This window comes from Meriones unguiculatus, chromosome 12 (genome assembly GCF_030254825.1).
Source record: "Meriones unguiculatus strain TT.TT164.6M chromosome 12, Bangor_MerUng_6.1, whole genome shotgun sequence".
Taxonomy (NCBI): Eukaryota; Metazoa; Chordata; class Mammalia; order Rodentia; family Muridae; genus Meriones; species Meriones unguiculatus.
Window position 1 is genome coordinate 34,207,199 of NC_083360.1, and position 20,226 is coordinate 34,227,424.

Below are 20,226 nucleotides of genomic sequence, written 5' to 3' on the forward strand. Positions count from 1 at the left end.
GCGGGGCGGCGGCTGGAGCCGCCTCGGGTGGGCTCGGAGGGCGGGGGCGGGGCGGGGCGGGGCGGGCGTCCTTACAGCTGCTGGCCGGGATTCGCTGAGCTCTCATCTACCATCCGGTCGTACTCCAGCAGAAACTCATCCAGCTCGCCCGAGTCCCCGAAGGCGCCCCACTCGGTGTTGACGCACATGCGTCCCTCATCCCCCTCCACCAGTTCCACGTTCTGCATCTCCTCCATGTAGCAGGCGTTGCAGCCGGTGCCTGCGGGGGGCGGGGGAGCACAGTGGGCTGTGAGAACCAGGGATCTGACAACTGGAAGTGGGTGTGAGGCGCCATGGATTTAGCTTTTTAAGATTTAAAAAATGTTCTGTGTGTAAGTGTTCGGTCTGCATGTATGTCTGCACCGCATGCCTGCGTGCTTGCTTGGTGCCCGGGGAAGCCAGGGGAGGGTGTAGATCCACTGGGACAGTTGTGAGTCGCCGTGTGGGTTCTAGGATCGAACCCAGGTCCTCCGGAAGAGCAGCAGGTCCTCTTAACTGCTCAGCCATCTCTCCAGCCCCTTGTTTTCCAGCACGTTGTAGGCACGTGCTCTCTCCTGAGCCCTTTCAGGGGAATCTCAAGCTGAGAAAAACCATGTAGGCCCTTAGAACAGGCCAGAGGCCACTGGGGCAGAGCAGCTGCGTGTGCGTGTGTGTGTGCGTGTGCGTGTGTGTGTCTGTGTGTGTCTGTGTGTCTGTACACACACACCCCTAATGTTTAGTCTCCGCATGCACGTCAAGTGAATGATGTTGTAAAGCATGTGCTGTGTAGGGGACGAGCATAAGCACAGATGAGAACCCACAAATACTAACACACGGCACAGGAGACCTGGCTCCGCGGGGCCTGTAATACAGGATTTTCTAGGCAGTTAGGGCCCAGAGAGTGCACACGTGCATCCTGACACCCGAGGGCACGGCAGATAACTGGTTTGATTGAGGCACTGCCTCGGAAGGCTTCTTTTTCTGGAATGGGTGGGCCTAGGGCCTGGGAGTCCAGAGGTCCAGAGCTGGGTCCCCTGGATGGAGCAGGGATGACATCACTCCCGCTCATTCTCTTGCACGTGGACAAACTCGTACAGTGTGGTCAATTTACTAGATAAAGTGGCTTAATTACATCCAGATAGGCAGGGCAGGTGGACAGCCGGCAGGCCATCTGATGCCCTGATGCCACAAACATCGAAATGCTTCCTAATAACATTTAGTTTCTGCATCACCACACCCCCAGGGCCACCTGGCCCAGGGACCAGGACTGCTTTGACTGGCGTTAGTCGTTACTGCTTTGGCATTGACCGCTAAGCCCCGGTGCAGTCTGGGAGGGTTACAGGGGGAGAAGCCTTACCCACAATCATGCCGACCTCACATTGGCGGTCTTCATAGTAGCAAGAGATCATTGTGGCCACTGTGTCGTTCACCATTGCCACCACATCCATCTCAAAGTCCTGCCAAGAAGGACAGAGGCCATGGAAATGGAGCTGAAGGGAGGGCCCTGTGCTGAAGGGGAGGGCAGGTGCCTGGGACAGCCCCTCAGGGCAGGCGGAGGTCTCCTCACCCCTCTCCTTTTGATAGCGTCTCGGAGGAGTCCCACGATGTTGTTCCCTTCTGCTCCAGAGGCCTTGAAGCCCTTGGTCCAGTTGAGGAGGATGCCCTGTAGCGGTAGGAAGGCCTCATGGCTGCTGCACTAGCAGGAAGCTGTGGCCTTAAACCAACCAGGCAGAAGCGCCATGACACTCCCGAGCCCTCACTTTACATTTGAGGAAGTAGACTCACACAGCTCTGAGAGGTGTTAGAAACAACTTTCTAAAAATTGTTTCCCTCTCCCCCTCCCTCTCCCTCAGAGGAACCCGGAACTTGAGAACTTAGGGTAAATGCTCTGTAAACCCAGCCTAAGAATGTTGAGCAGCAGGGCTCAGGGATACGGTTCCAGAGTAGAGGTAGGACGGCTGGGTCCCTGGGAGAAGAGTGCTGAATAACATTCGGGTTCCTCTCTCGCAGTGAATCCTGCTGCACATGGAGTTACCCATGCGGCTTGCTCTGTGGATCTTGGGGCTTAGAGAAGGTATGGGTTTGGCTGCTGCTTTCACCCCTCGGGGTCTGACCTGGCTTTATCTCTGACAGAGGTTGTGAGGATTTGTTTTGGTTGTCAGCCTGACTTAATGTAGACTCACCTGGGAAGGGAGTCTCAGTAAGACTGTTTAGATTAGGTTGACCTATGGGCAGTGGTCTTGATTACAGTGAGGTGGGAAGACTTGCCCCCAGTGGGCGGCTTCATTCCCTAGGCAGGGTGTGCAAAGCAAGCAAGGAACACAGGCAAGCGTGCATCCTTTGCCCCTCGCTTCTCACTGTAGATGTGATACGACCAACCTTCAGGCTCCTGCCTCAGTGGCTTCCCTGCTGTGATGCACAATAACCTGGAACTGTGAGCTAAGAAAGCACTTTCTCCTCTAAGCTGCTTTTGTCAGAGTACAGAATCACGGGAACTATAAAGGAAATTAAAGCAGACTTGTGGTGTGTGTGTGTGTGTGTGTGTGTGTGTGTGTGTGTGTGATGTAACGTGTGAGCTTGCCAGTGGGTAGATTATCAGATCTTTCCCACTTCCGACTCAGCCAGAAGCAGGGAGGTATCTGTGCTCTGGGGGAGCTGGAGCCTTACTCTAAGCCAGTTGCCACCTCCTACTTCAAGCAACTTGCTTAGCCTGTTTCTTTATCTGCAGTGTGTGACCACAGCATGCCTCCTGAGAGGCTTTGTCACATGGTAAGAGTCAGCGGATGTTATGTCTGTTTGCTGAAGCTTTACAGACAGCGGCTGCAGCAGAAATCCCTTCTGGGCTTGGGCTCTTTTGAAACATGGGCCAGGGAGCTGCAACGGAAGGCAGTTTGAGCAGAGTTCTTCTAGAGCGTGTTTTCATCCGTTTCCCCCCTCCCCTCCGCCTGGCTCACCTTATCTATGTCTTCGTGCCTTACAGGGAAGGAGAAGGTGAAGCCCAGGGGTAGTTTCTTGTGTTTCATCTGATGCTTGTCCAGGAAGTCAGAGATGCACTCAGAGATGTAGTCAAAGAGCTAGGAGTTGCACCAGCGTGGCATCAAGTCAGGGCTGGGACAGTAGCGGATCTCCCCAGGGACTGTGCCAAAGCGTCTCTTGGAGGTGTTGAGACATTTGACCCCAGAGCCCGCACCTGTGCGCTGGACCTGTCCGCAGTCTGCTTCTCATCAGAAGTCAGGCCCTGCACTTCCCCAGACAGAGAACCCTGCAAACTGCTGGCAAGGGCAAGGTGACACAGCACAGGCTGATCCCCAGCTTAGCTGCGCCTCTGAGCCCTGACCCTGACCCTCCCCTTGCCTAGTGAGGACTGGCTGTGGTCAAGTCTGGATGGCTGTCCTGTGAGGCTCTGGGTAGAAGCCCATTCTCGGCCATGACTATGATTTCTGTCTCTTTTGCTGTTTCCCGGGTATCCTGGCCACCCAGCCCCTGCTGAAGGCTGGGCCCTGATCCCTTCCAGTGGAATTGCTCACATGACTGGGCATTGCTGAAGGCATTTTTGCTACAGGCAAACCCTTGCCTGGCTGCTCCTCTGGTAATGAGTTTTGCCTTGTCCCTGGGCAAGGAGGGGGCAGAGTTCTGTCTTAGCCCCAGGCTCCTTTTATTTCTAGGACCCCCCGTCTGAGTCTTCCTCATGCTTAGGGACCCTTGTTGCTTGGGCAGACAGTGTGGCTGCTGCCATGCCACTTGGCATACACGTATGGGTGGGTAGTGGTGGCCTATGAGGAAGCTTGGGCTTTGCAAGCTGCAGGAGGCCGGGCAAGCATGGCTTCTGGCTGCTCAGCCCTAAGCTTTGTTTGTCCTCTAGGAAACTGAACAGAAGCTAGCTGGGTTTTTCTCCTGCTACTGACCTTTCTTCTGCCCCTTGTAGGTAGGCTGGGATTGGGACTTGGGACACTCTAAGCCTCTGAGTCACCTTCTCGGGTCTCTGAAGCTGCATGGACCACCATCACTCCTGTTCTTGGAACCCTCCCATCGGGACCGAGTCCCCTGAGATCCCAAGTGACCTTGACCCCAGCCCTCCTTTGCCAGCCCCTCAAGCTGCTCACCATCTCTGCAGTGCCCGTCATGGCATCCTCGGGGATGGAGTACATCTGGTGTTTGGTCTTCACGCTCCACTGCCCTGCCTCCCCCTCTCCCACCTTCACCAGCATCACCCTGAAGTTGGTTCCTCCCAGGTCTAAGGAGAGAAAGTCTCCAACTTCTGCAGGCAAAGAAAGATACGTTCAGTCTCACGGCCTACCTAACAGGCGGAATAGCTCCGAGGACCTCACACATTGTGGGTGAGGGGTTGCTAACCTATGACACTGAGGGTGAGGCAGCACTACAGCAATCTATGGAAGGGTCAAAGGTCAACTCAACTGGGGGGGGGGAGCATCAGTGGGAAACTCCTGCCTTAGGCAGAGGCAGCCAGAACTCGGAGAGGTACATGAGACCCAGAGTAGCAGACCAGACTCTGCATAAGGAGGAGGTTCCCCGAGTGACCGTAGAGACCAAAAACCAACCAACCAACCAAACAAACAAAACCCCACAAAATTCTCCTGAAGACTGATAGCTCCAGGCTGGGCCTGAGCTGGGCCTGGACAAACACCAGTCCAGTGATTTGGGGTTGTCATCATTTGCCTAGAGGGTCCTGTCCAGGGACAGGGAAGCCCTGCGGTACCTGAGCCTTCTGGGGTAGAACGCACGTAGGTGGGCAACATCTTTACAGTGGCCTCCTCGTGGGTTTCCAGCCGGAGGCCGCGGTCCATCTCCTTCTGCATCCGCCTCATCACCTTCTTCAGGTCTTCTTCCTGCAGTTGGAACTCTGCCAGGATCTGCTCTACCTGTATAAGAGGGAAGGGGAGCAGCTGTGGCCGTCACTGGAAGGCCGAGGAGGGTCTCCTTTCGTCTTCTGACCCCAGATGCAGGATGGTCCACATCTCTCTCTTTTTAAGATGTATTTTATTATTATTTTTTATCTAGTTTTTCAAGACAGGCCTTCTCTGTATAGTCTCAGCTATCCTGGACTTCCTTTGTAGACCAGGCTGGCCTCGAACTCACAGGGATCTGCCTGCCTCTGCCTCCCTGAGTGCTGGGATTACAGGCGTCCGCCACTGTGCCTGGCTTGGTTCACATCTCTTTACCATAGTTTATTTCAAGTATTCCAGGGCCAGCGCCTTAATAGCTATTAGGCTGGGTCCTCTGGAGCAGGGAACAGTAGGGATCTGGGTGGCCTTTGTTCTGAGCAGGCTCCTTGCAGAACAATGCCTGGAAGTGCCTCCCATTGCCCTAAGATTCTGGATGAGGGGAGGAAAAGGCTCTGCTTGGGAATTTAGTGAACTGGCACTACTGTGTGAAGAACCTTTTTTTTTTTTCTCTACTGTAGGGCTTTATGGAATGAATGGGCCAGTCGGTATGCACAGGGTAGCTAAGGCTATAGGATCTGGGGTGATCCCCAGTCCAAGCAGGGCTCTGGCTAGCGGAGCATGGCCATCCACAGCGTGCAGGCTTTACGTGAAGAGAGAGGACACGCAGTACGAACACGGGAGACCCGTGCCTGAAAGGCTCAGATCCGACACTGCCGTTCCTGCATGTTGATGGCTCCAGTGTGGGCCTTACCCTCCACGTGAGAGCACAGGGACAGCTGGACTCCACAGGTAGGCAGCTGCACAGCTGCCCACTCTGTACAGCAGTGCGGGTCCATGCATATGCTAGCATGCTGGACAGTGAGATGTCATTGCAAAGATACTTGTACTTTGAACCAAAAAGAAAAATGAGCTTGTAAAATACGTAGCTTAAAATTCTACATTTTTTTTTAAATGAGTTTCCATCCTCTGTTTCTTCCCCATAAGCTCAGGGTTACAGGAATTTGGACTATAGCAGGGGCATCTTCTTCCTCATTTGCCAAGGTTCTGCTCAGGAGGGCTAGGTAGAACAGCAAGCCCTGATTAAACTAAGCCAAGCACAGAAATTCCACCCTTTGCTTGGAGCTCGGGCGTATGACTCAATTCTGATGAATGACAGGTGAAGGGCAGCCTGATTTCAGCGTGAGAGGGGGATTCGGTGCCTCTTCATGCGTGAACACAGCTATGTAAGGATGTGATGGTTGGCATTGCTGCAGCCGCCTTGAGGAGACGAGGCTGGAAGGAAAAGACTGTCAGCCTGTTGCGTGTGGCAGATGTTGATGCCAGGCCTACCCTGCTCGGCGTGCAGGTTAGTCCCTTGGCTTCCTTTAACCAAAAGCATTCCCAAGAGACACAGAGCATTGATGGATTGGCTGTCCACTTTGTAAAAAAGAAGCCCCCCTTGCCTAAAGCGTAAACCCGGGGAGGTCACAAGGGTTCTGACAAAGGCACCGGGCCAGACACCAGCATCAGCTGAGCATTGGGGTGAGCGTGCAGCCAGTCACTGCTGCTGTCACCTCTGCAGAGCAGGCCTCCAAAGACACATTCAGCACCCAGAGGAACAATCCAGTGTTCAGCCATCTAGGATGTCCCCGAAGCAATGCCCTTGGCCTCCTTTGTCTCTTTCCCAGACTGGTGGAACTTACTAAAAGAAGCAGCAACCACAGAATGCTTGTCTTCTCTCTTGAGGTACAGCTTTCCAAAGGGACCCAGTGATGGGCCGGGTATGGTGGCACATACCTCTAATCCCAGTACTCAGGAGGTAGAGGCAGGAAAGCCTGTCTCAGAAACCAAATCAAACAAAAACAACCAAAGGGACCCAGTTATAACATACCCATTATCATGTGGCCTAAGCAAGGCGGATCTTAACAAAGGTTCAGTCGTCAGGACATGTTGGACCCCTTCTCTCCCTCTCTATCCTGGTAGCTACTCCTAGAGACTAGAGGCCTAGACTCTGGGTTAGGGTTAGGGTTAGGGTTAGGGTTAGGGTTAGGGTTAGGGTTAGGATTGGGTTAGGGTTAGGCTTGAGTTAATATTAGGGTGTGGGTTAAGGTTAGAATTGGGTGAGAATTAGGGTTAGGATTGGGTTAGGGTTAGGTTAGGGTTAGGGTTAGGGTTGCCTTCAGTTCAAGATTCTTCATAAAAGGAGCCAACACTTCAGGCTGGGGTCTCTGAAGCAGATAGGACTATGGATGGCCCAGATGACTGGGCAGTGTGTGGCTGAACTATCTGGCTGATGAGGTTCCAAGTGATCTGTGCCTTCTTCATGGAGTTGAGGAGAACTTACTCAGAGTTTAGCAGTTCCTTGTGAGACTGTGATAAATGGTAACAGCTGTTTCTTATTTCACAGTGGCGGAGGATTGGCTGGGCTAATGTTTGTGCCAGCACCTTTATACAGATGTCGGGAAGGGCCAGTGTTCTGCCTGGGACCCAGGCAGCACCCATGCCCGAAAGTGTCTCTGAGAGCATCTGGTCACCACTGAAGCCAAACTGATACCACGCGTCCAGTGGACCATGTACTGTCTCTATCAAGATTTAATTTTGATTCATCAACTTCGGGATATAGAGTATACAGACAAGTCACAGAAGTACACTACGAAAGGAGAGCCACAGACACACCCTAATGCCCTGCATTCACCAGCAAGGCCATGATGAATAAACCCAAGACACCCAGCATCACCATGCCATCTTCTGCAGCCTTTCCAGAAAAGGAGGCAGAACTTTCTGGCACTGAGGATGTGAGATGCGACCTTCTGTGGAGCGCGGTCCCATTCCCATAAACACAATTGCGTCTGTCCTGTGGATCTGCCAACGTTTAAAATAATCTTTAAAATTGAGACCCTTCTACGGGAAGCCTGGATTTCCAACAAACTAGGTCTGCACGCTTACTGAGGCTCTAGAGGAATGGGGAGCCTGCCCCCCAGTGGTAGAACCTGTCCTAAGTCGCCCGGCCTCATAGACCTCATTTTGAGCCTTGGCCAAACTAGGGGTGCTTCAGAACTTCTCGTATTTACCCAGACCACTGCGGCTAGAACACCCCACAAATGCTTCTATGCCTTCCCTAGTCCTGGGGATGCGTGTTGGAGGGTGGGTGCTCGAAGGTGCTTAGGCTGCAGTGGCTAAGGGGCTCTCTGTCCTTGCTGTGGAGAGTGCAAAGCTGACTCCAAAGCTGAGTCCCATCCTCGGAGACAGAGGCCCCTTCCTCGGAGTGCATTGGGTCTGAAGATGTCCATCCTAGCACCAGGTCAGCATGCAAATGGGTGGGGGTGGGGAGGGCCTGACTAGGAGTGGCTTCACGACCCTTTAGGCTGTGTGTATGGGAGTGGGAAATGGGCATCATTCCCTGTGGATTTTGCACAGGAGCAAGGTCTGTGGGCTAGGCCCACTGTAGGCATCCTTGGGGATGCACCACATTCCTGAATCATTCCCAGACACTCCCAGTATGCTGAATACAGACTGTACAAACCCTCCCCACAAGCCCACAAAGCCAGGAGCGCAGAGCGGGGCCGTAAGCAGATGCCTGGACTCGGAGCCTGCACACACCCATTGGACTGCTTCCTGCAGGATTTCAGGACCTGGCTTTGGCGGGCGTCCAGTTAGCCACTCTGTCTCTCAGAGTGTGTCGTGTTGCAGAGAGACCCTATTAACTTGCTAGCTTCTTTCAGGGACCTTGTCAGAAAAGTCACAGGATGCATAACCAAGGTTCAAGGTCTCAAGCAAACGTAGCGATTTTCCCCGAGGGAGGACTCCCCTACCCCGAATTCCCTGAATAGCAGCAGCAGGTTTCCTTGGCTGAAGCCAGCTATGGGAGGCAGGGTGCTGGGCGGTGTGCACGGGATGTTACATGAGAGAGGGGAGCTGAGAGCACGTTTGCTGTTTGCGCCTGTCCGGCAGCTGTGCGAGGCCAGTGCTCATGGAGAGTTACTGGAAAGAATTATGTGACACTGGAGTCAGGCTGGGTGGTGAGGAGAGGAAGCAGGTATCTAGGGTGGGCTGAGAGAGTGCAGCTGTTTCCTAGAAAGTGGGGAAGTTGCATAGGGAGGAAAAAGGAGTGACCCCAACAACTATGAAAGTCCTACAGACTCCTGGCTCCAGAGCGGGGCTTCTTGGGACAGGGTGAAAGTGGGTGGCATTAGCTGCCTCTACAGTCTGGGTCCAGAGACAGTGAGTACAGGACAGGGATGTGGTCAGGTGTAGAGGACATACACATTTGCTGAAAGCTTGGGGCACGGGTTTTAGGAGGACCACACACAGGACGCTAACCACCCACCTGCCTGCACATAATTGTCTCGGGTATGTATGGCTGGCCGTGTGAGGGCAGGGTTCAGGGGAACAGTGGAGATACACACTTGAAAGTCCGCAGGATGGAGATGTTCTTAAGGCTACATATCTGGATGAGGTCACAGGTCAGATAGCAAAGTGAGAGGGATAGAGCTGGCAGGGCTAGATGCCCTGAGAAGGCTTTGATATTCTACCTTAGAATGCAGTGAAAATAAATAAATAAATAAATAATAAAATAAAATAAACAAGACAGCATCAAGCGTTATATTTACCAGATGGGGAGGTCTCCGTCTTAGCACTGGGAAACATGGCCCCAGGGAACTGTGACCCTCAGAGAATCTGGACCAGGGCCAGAGAAGCCATGAACAAAAGCTACAGGTCCCAAGGTCCAGAGATAGTCTCAGTGCCCCCATGCCCAGCCTCAGGCTGGACCCTCTTTTCCCAGGCCCTGTGCTGGCTGTATACACAGGAATGAGTGACTCTAGGTCAGACACTCACACATTCCTGAGGAACAGAGCCCCACACTCTTCTAAGTACAGCCTGAACATACGAGGAAAAGCCCCCAGGCTATACACTCTTGGCCCAGAAAAAAGCACCCTTGAACTCCTCAAGAGACAGACAAGAGTGGCATCAGTGAGGACTGGAGGAGGGGACATGTCCAGGTCTCCTCCAGAGCTGCAGCTGTCCTTCGAGGGCTCAGCAATCCCTCTCCCCAACCTGAGGGTGCTGGTTTCGGGGCTTCCCTCCCAATTCAAGCCTTCGGCCTGTGAGTGGCCCTTACCAGAGTCAAAGACTGGGCTCCGCTGCTAGCAGTATCCATAGCCATCTCTCTGAGAGGACAAGCAGGAGGTAGCTGGGGAAGCAGCGATGGTCCTGCCTCCTGGGGCCACCTGTTGCAGGTGAGGGCTGTCTGGCTGAGTATTGCAAATGACAGGCAGCCAGGGATTTCTGCACTAATGGGCCTGATGGGTGGCTGCTGAAATACTCTGCCTACTGCCACAGGGTCAGGGCCAGGACAAAGGACCACGTGGGGCCAGGTTTGATAAAGGCCACAGGGAGAGGGCTATGAGGCGGGCTCTCTGAACACTGGTTGGGATTGCTGTCTAGAAGTTGACAAGGTGGCTGGCTGGAGCCAGCCCATCCGCACCCCGCCTCGCAGACTTGGTGAAGAAGACGACAAACCGGGTGCCTTGAAGGGCAGGAGGGAAACAGGTAGGCATGGTGAAGATCTCCGTATGCCCGTGAGGCTTTAGGCCGCTCTCAGAGCAGTGGGGGCCCTCGTGGGTTTTCGTCTATGCAGGACTTGGCTATGCATGTCACACAGTTGGGGGCTGCAGCATGGAACCTGGGAAGGGAAGCTGGAGGAAGGAAGGATGCCAAGTTTCTGTGGAAAGGATAGAACTTGGCCACGGGGGTGGGAGGGGGGTGGGGAAGGAAAGGGCACCTGTGCATATACAAACTGGAGTGGGTTCAGGTCCTCCTCTGGCTGCCCTGACGTGGCCTCCCCCCAGCAATTAAAACTATTTCATTTTACTCAGATTTTTTTTCTTTATTATTATTATTGTCTTGAAACCTTAAATTGACTTGAACCCAAACAGCAAGAAATAGAGTGAAGGAGGCTGTGACAACAATGCTCGGGACATTTTGGGCTCCTCCAAGATGTTCATACCCCTCCCCCCCATCTTTTCCTTGGGTTTGGCCAGGAGTGATCCCAACAAACTCTGCGTTTGCTGGCATTTCAAGCCCTGCTAAAATTAGCTGCCATTGGCAAGTAGGTCAGGGTACATAGGGTGCCTTGTCAGGATGCCAGGTTCTCCCGCAATTGGCCACCCCTTGACACGATTGATCCCTTTCCCAAAATAGAGCAGAGCTGGCCTCACCAGACCTCATGTGACAAGTCACTGGCCACCCAGCCCCTGGCTCTGAGCCCCTTTTGCTGTGGGGGTTGAGCTCATGACTGAATTTGGGGTGGCCGGTCTTGGACCAAGGACCAGCTCCCTGGGGTCTTGCTCTCATCCCCTGGGGCAAGCCACAGCACAGATGAGGAGGAGGCAAACCCTTAGGCTCTGGTCTGTGGCAGGTAGGAGGTGGACCAAGCCAAAGGGAGAGACAAACCAACCCACTTTCTGCGTTGGCTAGACTGCTTGCACATGAGCAGCAAGCACCCTCCCCATGACCCATTCCAAGGGGTGAGCACCTTTGAGGGAAGAATGGAACCTAGCTGGCTAAGCACCCAGGACCAAATTCTAGCAACTCACAGCCACCCTGCTGTGAAGCCACCTTGTCCTGGAGCACCATGCTGAAGCATGGGCAGAGCAACGCAATGTACTTCCTACACTCAAGAGTCATGACTGAAACTTTGGGCAGAGTGCATGGTATCTTATGAAAGAAGGGGGAGATAGAAAGACCTGGAAGGGTCTGGAGCTCCACTAGGAGAACAACAGGACCCAAAAATCTGGGCACAGGGATCTTTTCTGAAACTGATACTCCAACCAAAGACCATGCATGGAGATAACTAGAACCCCTGCTCAGATGTAGGCCATGGCAGCTCAGCATCCAAGTGGGTGTCCTAGTAAGGGGAACAGGGACTGTCTCTGACATGAACTCAGTGGCTGGCTCTTTGATCACCTCCCCCTGAGGGGGAGCAGCCTTACTAGGCCACAGAGGAAGACAACGAAGCCAATCCTGATGAGACCTGATAGGCTAGGGTCAGAGGGAAGGGGAGGAGGGCCTCCCCTATCAGTGGACGTGGAAAGGGGCATGGGAGGAGATGAAGAAGGGAGGGTGGGATTGGGAGGGGATAAGGAAGGGGGCTACAGTGGGATACAAAGTAAAGAAATTGTAATAAATTTAAAAAATATATATTAAAAAGAAAGAGTCATAGCTGGATAGCCTGCCCAGAGAAGAGGGATCGGGAGAGAAGGGTGCTCATGATGGGTGCCTGGGACAGAAGCAGCTGCATGAGCACTGTGTCTGCTTAGGATCTGGAGAAAGCAAAGCTTTGCAATCTTGTGTTAGGACCTCTGTCTATCCTTGTCTTTTTCTGCTAGAGAGAGGGCAGTGAGCAGACTGAAGGGATCATTTTCTATGTCCTCGTTGGTAACCCTATATGTCCTTTTTTCTCCTCGAGTGTGTATGTGTGCATGTGCGCATGCACATGTGTGTGTGTGTGTGTGTGTGTGTGCACGCGCGCGCATGAGTGGTGTGTTTGGTGTGTTTGCATGCACCTAGGTGCTGTAATGCAAAAGAGCCCAGAGGAGTTTATTGGGTGTCTTTATCACTCGCCTTTCTTTCTTTCTTTCTTTCTTTCTTTCTTTCTTTCTTTCTTTCTTTCTTTCTTTCTTTCTTTCTTTCTCTCTCTCTCTCTCTCTCTCTCTCTCTCCCTCCCTCCCTCCCTCCCTTCCTCCCTCCCTCTCTCTCTCTCTCTCTCTCTTTGAGACAGGGTTTCACACTGAACATGAAGTTCATGTTTTCAGCTAAGCTGACTGGCCAGTGAGCTGCCAGGACCTGCCTGTCTCTGTCCTTCAAATTCTGGTGTCTCAGTAACATCTGGTCACACTTGGTTTTTATGTGGATACTGGGGATTCAAACTCAGCTTCCCTTTCTTGCACATCAAGCGCTCCTGCTCTGTGCGCTCTTGCCCTACCCCGGAGCATCGTTCAAGAAGCAATTCATGCACACAGCTGGATTTTCCTTTCATTTACCTCAGGGTAAGAACATGACGAGTAGAGTAACTGTTATTCAAGCTTATTCATTCTAGTGTCAAGAAACGGGTCACAGCACTGCAGTGCTTACATGCAGTCGTAATAAAGGTATTGCTGAAAGCTGACAAGATGGCTCGGAGAGTAAAGTACTTGCCAGGGCAGCCTGTTGACTTGAGTTTGATCTCTGGAACCATGGAAAGATGAAGGAATGGGAACTGGGGAGATGGCTTAGAAGGTAAGTGCACTGGATTCTCTTCCAAGGGGGGCTGGGTACAATTCCTAGAGCCCCCATGGTAATTCACAACCTTCTGTAACTCCAGTTCCCTCTTCTGGTATCCCTGGGCACCAGGCACACTCATGGTGCATGTAACATACATTCATAAACATCCATAAACATAAAATAAATTAAAGGAAACAAGATGGAGAGAACCAACTTGGCAGAGTTATCGTCTGACCTCTATACACACAACAATAACATGTAAAAATGTTTGAAACAAAAATGTTTTTGAAAAAGGTAAGGGTGGTGTGTTCTTTAAATTAATGTATCTGGTTTTTCCGCCTTCACGAATGTTAGTGTGTTATGTGTATGCTAGAGGAGGCCAGTTGGATCCCCTGAGACTGGAGCTACAGATGGTTGTGAGCGTCTCTGTGGCTGCTGGGAAGGTAACCTAGAAAAGCAGCCAGTCAGTGCTCTATCACCGGCCAAGCCCTCTCTCCAGCGCTCAGGTTGGTCCTTCAGTGTTAGCATATGTTAAATACAAAATAGCCTTCACAGGCTCGTGCGTTTAAACACTTGGCCCTTGTGGGGGTATGGGCAGAGAGGGGGTGCTATTTTGGAAGGTTCTGGAACCTTTAGGAAATGGAGCCTCACTCCAGGAAGTCAGTCACCGGGAGGCAGGTTATGGTTTTAGAGTCAGACCCCACTTCTGGTCTTCCCTCTGCTTCCTGACTGTGGACTCAACGTGAAACCAGCTGCCTCCTGGTCTACAGCTCTTCCTTCCCTGACACGATGGGCTGTGTCCCCTAAAACTGTAAGCCAAAATAAGGCTCCCCTTAAGTGGCTTTTTGGCAGATGTTTTCCCAGCAAAAAGTAACTAATACGGCGTGCAAAGATGGCAATGGCATTATGTTTAAAGGGATTGCAGCCACCCCCTTGCTGTTCTCCACTAGACACTGCCTCTGGTACTCATTTCAGGTACATCCTCCGGGCTGTATAAGTCTGTCATGGGTAATGGATAGGATCTTGCAGAAATGATGGCAGCTGGGCCATCGGACACTGTGGCTCCCTTTTCTCTCTCAGTCTCTTTCCTCCGGGGGAGGCCGTGCTCCACCAGGTGAGAACACGGTATGGGAAGCTGAGTGTCCCCATGACATTGGGAGGCAGGCGTAAGTGATGAAACTGCAAATCTGCCATAATGGCAGCAGATCTACCAGCCACAGTCAACCCTGAAGCCGCTGCCCAGCCACTCCCTTGACTAAAACCTCAGGACAGACCATAGGCAGACCATCTGTTGGACCCACAGAAACCATGTGGGAGAGTAAAGCCAACTTGCCTTAAGTCTCCAAGTCTTGGAGGTAAGTTTTAAACGTGGCAGCACATTGCTAACATGAAGCAAATGGCTGGGGTTTTTTTCCGTGATATTGTTTGTTAATGATATGTTTTTGCCATGGATACGTGTAGGAGAAGTTGATGATATTCATGTTGAAGGAAATACAACAAATGGGCCACTGTAACAGTGTAAATATGAGTATATATATATATATATATACATATCCATATATATGTATGTATTTTGTGCAACTTGCTATGTAGACTGGCCTCAAACTCATAGAGACCCACCTGCTCCTGCTCCCGTGTGCTGGGATAAAGGTGGGAGTCACCACACACGGCTGGAGTATTATTTTTAAATTAAGTTTTAAATAAAGAACAGATTAGAGGGTCCTCACTATTTTTTGTACATAAGGTCCAAAGCCCATGTTCACAGTTAAACTGGCCAAATTTCCAGACCCCTTATGCCAGGGGGAAGTAAAGTGGATGCCAAGGAGCCCCAAATGCCAGCCCATCCCCACTTGGCCTGTTTTCTGGCTGCCCTTAGCAGCTACACTGATGCAATGGGGTGTGGAGGCCAGTGAGTGTTGCAAATGTTTGCTTACCACAGGGTGAACTAGAAATTGGCTGGGCCTTTGTGTAAAGGGGCGGGCCACTGGCCTGGTGAGTGGGAGGGTTCAGACAGTGGGGAGAGGTCTGTGACCAGGATGCTGGGGATGAAGAACAAGAGGGAAGGTCTGAGACAGACTGAGAGACAGCTGAGCACACCCTGACAAATGCCAGTTAACCAGAGATCATTAGCTACCTCTTGTAGGAGGCAATGGTGGAGTTTTGACCAAGTTTCAGCTTGTGTGGTTTTTAGAGAGTTAAGAGATTGACAAGGATGCTCCAGCCACAAACCATTCGGTGGGATTCATACGTAGGCCGCTCTGATTCCGAGATTAAGATTTTACCCCCTCTTGCTCCTCCTCCTTTGTGACAGGGTCTTGCTGTATAGCCATGATGGCCCCAAACTCATGATCCTCCTGCCTCCACCTCCCAGGCACTGGGATCGTTTGCTCAGGAAGATGTCATTCTTCCTGACTAGGTGTAGAGGGAGCATTCTAGGACCAAGCATGCTTGGGTCAGGAAACATCCTCAGAGCTGTTGCCCTGGGAAACAGATGTGGAGGAGGCTTCAGCTTCAGCTGGCAGGAGAGGGGATGAGGGCCAGTGTGCTTGTTGTCTCGGATTGCAGGAGGGGCTAGAGGTCTGGGACAGGGGGTGAGAGAGAGAAGCCAGCGCTCTGCTGGAGATGGAGCAGAGTGAGGAATGGAGCAGTTCTACCCCGCTGCTGCCCACTGCTGCTGCCTGCCTTCACTGAGATCAGAGACCAGCCTCTCCAGGACTCATCCCTGCCTTCGGCCCCAGTCCAGGACAGTGGAGTCATCTAGACTCGGGACTTGAGTAGCGACCAGATTCTCAGCCTCTCCAGTGTGACGACAGGCACGGTTGGACTACCCAGACCATAGGGCGTAAGCCATTCTAGTAAACGCCCCTTTAGTATATATTTCTGTCAATCATGCTCCTTTAGAGAACCCCAACACAGTATGTGAGGAAACAGGAACCAAAGAGAAAAAAAATTCAAAAGAAACTATTAGTCAGAAGCTCAGATCCTGGAGTCAGATGTTAAGGCAACTGTCTTGACATGTTTAGTGGATAGAGAATTAGGGGAAGTCAAAAGAGGTTTATATCAACAGATAGAGATGACCATAGACACACAGAAGGCAATAAAAAGGGACTCAGTAGAAAAACTGATGTAGAAACGTCACTGAAGGGCTCGATGGCAGATTTTTAAGTTATTTATTTGTTTATTTTTTTTTTTTTGAGACATGGTTTCTCTGTTGAAGTTATTTAATTTTACTTTATGTGTAGGGAGGTTTTAACGGTATGTATGTCTGTATACCATGTGCATGCTTGGTGTCCTTAGGGGCCAGAAAGAAGGCACTGGGTCCCATGGGAATGGATTTCCAGACAACCTTCTGAGACACCATATGGGTCCTCCACAAGAGCAGCCAGTGCTCTTAATCATTGAGCTGTCTTTTCAGACCTTAATCAAAGATTTTAGTGGGCATAAGAAAGAATCAGCAAAGTTGAAAATAAGGCAATTTGGGGCTGGAGAGATGGCCCAGAGGTTAAGAGCATTAGTTGCTCTTCCAAAGGTCCTGAGTTCAATTCCCAGCAACCACAGGGTGGCTCACAACCATCTATAATGAGATTTGGTGCCCTCTTCTGGCCTGCAGGCTCACATACAGGTAGAATACTGTATAAATAATAAATAAATAAATCTGAAAAAAAATAAAAGAAAACAAGGCAATTGAAAGTCTTCAGTCTATAGAACAGGAAAAGGAAAGGGAGAGGAAATGAACAAGACCCGAGGGACCCAGGAGACCTGACAAACATACAACAGCTTCTAGAAGAAGAGGGGCGACAAGGGGCAGGAGAATAGTTGGAGAAATAAGGGTGAAACAGTTTTCTAAGCCTAATGGAAAATATGAATACACATACAAACTCCAAGTGGTCTGGGATGAACACAGATTATATCAAGTGTCAAAAGACAAAGAGACTCTTAAAACCTACAAGAGAAGAGTGAGCTGTGGCACCATTTCTGTCTCTGGAATCCACAGGGGGACTGAGAAGCAGTTTCTCATTAACAGGGGCAGAGGCAGGATGGAGGAAAAAGCTGGAGCCAAGCGTTCCGTGGCCTTCAAAGCCAGTTTCCAGCAGAAAGGGGATGCTAAGATATTTCAGATGAGCAAAACCAGACAGAATTCATCCTCAGTAAGTCGGCCTCACAAGAAATATTACAGGGATTCTATGGAGATAGCTGGGAAACTGCCTGCAGTAGAGAGGGGACCCAGGGTGGGGCAGGACAACATAAGAAGATAAAGTTGTGGTTCCTATAAAGTCCCTGCCTATGGGACCTGTGAATACGTCACTGTGTGTGGCACAGGTGAAAGCCCACAGCTGACATCATACTCCGCTAAGTCAGGAACATGACAAAGAATCCCACTGCTAAGCAATGCAGTACGGAAATGGCTAGCCAGAACAGCTGGGGAAGGAAAAACAAAGAAAAGATACCCAAACTGCAAAGGGCTGGAGTGTGGATGGGATTACTCTCAAATCCCATATGCAAAATCCTAATTACCAATGGGACAATCTTAGGGTGAGGCCTCTAAAAGGTAAATAGGTCACAAGGGCAGAACCACCAAAAATTCAGTTATGTAAGAGACCCCAGAGAGCTTCTTGCCCCTTACACCCTGTGATGACATTAGAAACTAGACATGAGGAATGAGCCCTGACCACGTGACAGCTTGATCTTAAACTTCCTAGACTCCAGAACTGTGAAAAAAAAAATCTGCTGTTTACAAGCGCCTTAATTTAAAAAATTTCCTTCAGTATCCAAATGGTCCCAGACTATCTCCAGTCCAGATGACATCATCGTATCTGTAGAAGGTCATGGTTAATCCATAAAAATGTTTGAGTTAATGCACCAATTCACCAGTTCCAGGATATAAAAATTGTCACACACACAAAAAAAGTCGGTTGTATTTTATACACCAGTAACAAGTAATTTAAAAAAGTGTAAAAGTGACTCCATTCACAACAGTACCACAGAAGAAGGTACCTGAGAAGAAAATCAAAGGGGTGAAAAACTCATGTGACAACCACAAAGCATCGCTGAAAGCAATGAGGGGGATATCTCAGCAAACGGAAGGCACCAGTGTTTACGCATGGGAAGGCAACAGAGCTGGGAAAATAACCCCAAGTGATCCACAGATTCTAGGCGGTCTCTAACTACCCAAATTACGATTTTTGCAGAAGTAAAAAAACCTATTTTGATGTCAACATAGAATCTCAAAGAACCCTGAATATTCAAAGCAATTTTGAAAAAAAAAAAAGAAAAAACAAGCTCAGTTTCAAAGTTACTACAAAGTGGCGTAGTAGTCAAAAGAGCACTATGATAGATGTTGGCTTAATGACAGACATAGCGCGGTGAAACGGAATAGCATGCCTCCCCCTCATGACCACTTGATTTTTTTTGACGAAGGTGCTAAGATAGTTCAACAGAGATTCAGCAAATGATGTTGGTTAAATTTGCTATCCACATACATAACAATGAAGTGAATTCTTTCCCAATACCGTAACAAAAGTGACCTTGAAGTGGATCAAAGGGTGAGAGGAATGGGGTGTAGTGTTACATTTGTGTGAAGATATCACAATGAAGCCCATTACTTTACATGCCAACCAAAAATTAATTCCAAGTGAAATAGATTGGAGGGTGAAATCGGAACATCCTTGGAAGACACAGGATAAATCTTTTTGGATTCAACAGTGGCCTCTTTTTAACCATTTTGTGGTGTTGAGAATCAAGCTGGGTCTTTATGCCCGGCAGGTGCTCTGCCACTGAGCTACACACCAAGCCCTGGGACAGTCAGACTCCATCAACATTTAAGAGCCATGGAGGGTGGCCTCTTCCCGTAGTCCTAGAGGCTCAGGAGGCCGAGGCAGAAAGATCATTTGAACCTAGGAGTTCAAGGCCAATCTGGGTAACATAGCAAGAGCCTCCTCTCAGATCACACAGCAACAAACAACAGACTTGGTGGGCCGAAAGGCGTTATGAAGAGAGCATTGATGGAAGAATGTACTTTCAGAACTTACATCTAGTAAGGAAGGGTTTAGTTCACATCTATTGATAAGAATTCTTACAACTCAACAACAACAACAACAACAGAAAGGCAAACAACCCCATATACTGGGCTAAAGATTAGAACAGACATTTTTCTCGAGAAGGTTTAAGAGCAGACCAAAATGATGTGAGCAGATGATGTTAGCCTCTGTGGAAATGCTACTCACAACTGTGCCACAACTGCCCCTTAGATAGGTAGATACTTAAAAAGGGCCCGAGGAAGAGGACAGGAAATAACAGGTGCTGTTGGCCATGATGAAGTATTGGCAGAGGAGAGAGTATGGATCCCTCACGTACCAATGGTAGGGATGTAAATAATTCAGTTACTGTGCAAAGCAGCTCGGTGGTCCATTGTAAAGTTAAAGGATGTCACACAACCCAGCAATTGCACACCTAAGTTCACTCCCTTAAAGAACTGAAATAGGGACTCAAACAAGTTCTTGCAGGCCAATGGTCAGTCATAGGAGTGCTGTTCACAAATGCCAAAAGGTAGGCACACCCCAACTACCAATCCGTTGATGAATGAAGAAAAAGATATGTGTACAAACCAGGAAATGCTGCTTCACCAGGAAAAAGAATGAAGTTTTGATACACACTGTAACATAGATTGACCTCGACAACGTTATGCTGTGTAAAATAAGCCTTCTATAAAGGGGTAGGATGATTCCCCCCTGTGTAAATAGAAACAGGTGAATTCATTGAATCAGGGTGGGGCCTGGTAAGGAGACAGGGGAATAGGAAGTTAGTGAGTTTCTGAGAGGAATGATAAAATAGTTTTGGAAATAGTGGGGAGTTACACAGTGCTGTCGGTACTTAAGGCCACCAGGTTGTGTTTTTAAAAAAGGTTAAGATGGTTCCTGGAGAGATAGCTCAGTAGTGCAGACTGCTTGCTGCAATCCCAGGGACCTGAATCTGGTTCTCAGAAGTCACTCTAGGTGGCTCACAGCGACCTGTAACTCTGGTTGCAAGGGTGCTGACCCCCTCTTCTGCACACGCACTCACGAAT

At 50.2% G+C, this 20,226-nt stretch overlaps 1 protein-coding gene across 3 annotated transcripts in view; it reads right to left on the reverse strand.

The window, feature by feature from the left end:
• The window catches only part of Gck (glucokinase), a 36,717-nt gene that overhangs the window by 3,088 nt on the left and 13,403 nt on the right, over positions 1 to 20,226 (reverse strand). Inside the window, exons 1-7 of one of the 3 annotated variants that reach the window (XM_021632686.2) lie at positions 10,021 to 10,206; positions 4,736 to 4,898; positions 4,122 to 4,276; positions 2,973 to 3,092; positions 1,586 to 1,681; positions 1,376 to 1,475; positions 76 to 259 (exon numbers count right to left, since the gene is read on the reverse strand). In XM_021632686.2, the coding sequence (XP_021488361.1) occupies positions 76 to 259; positions 1,376 to 1,475; positions 1,586 to 1,681; positions 2,973 to 3,092; positions 4,122 to 4,276; positions 4,736 to 4,898; positions 10,021 to 10,065 (863 nt within the window). In that variant the 5' untranslated portion in view covers positions 10,066 to 10,206. Of the gene's footprint in view, positions 1 to 75; positions 260 to 1,375; positions 1,476 to 1,585; positions 1,682 to 2,972; positions 3,093 to 4,121; positions 4,277 to 4,735; positions 4,899 to 5,673; positions 5,759 to 10,020; positions 10,207 to 20,226 lie in introns of those variants that run through there. The other 2 variants (XM_060365628.1, XM_060365627.1) reach the window with 2 other exon arrangements.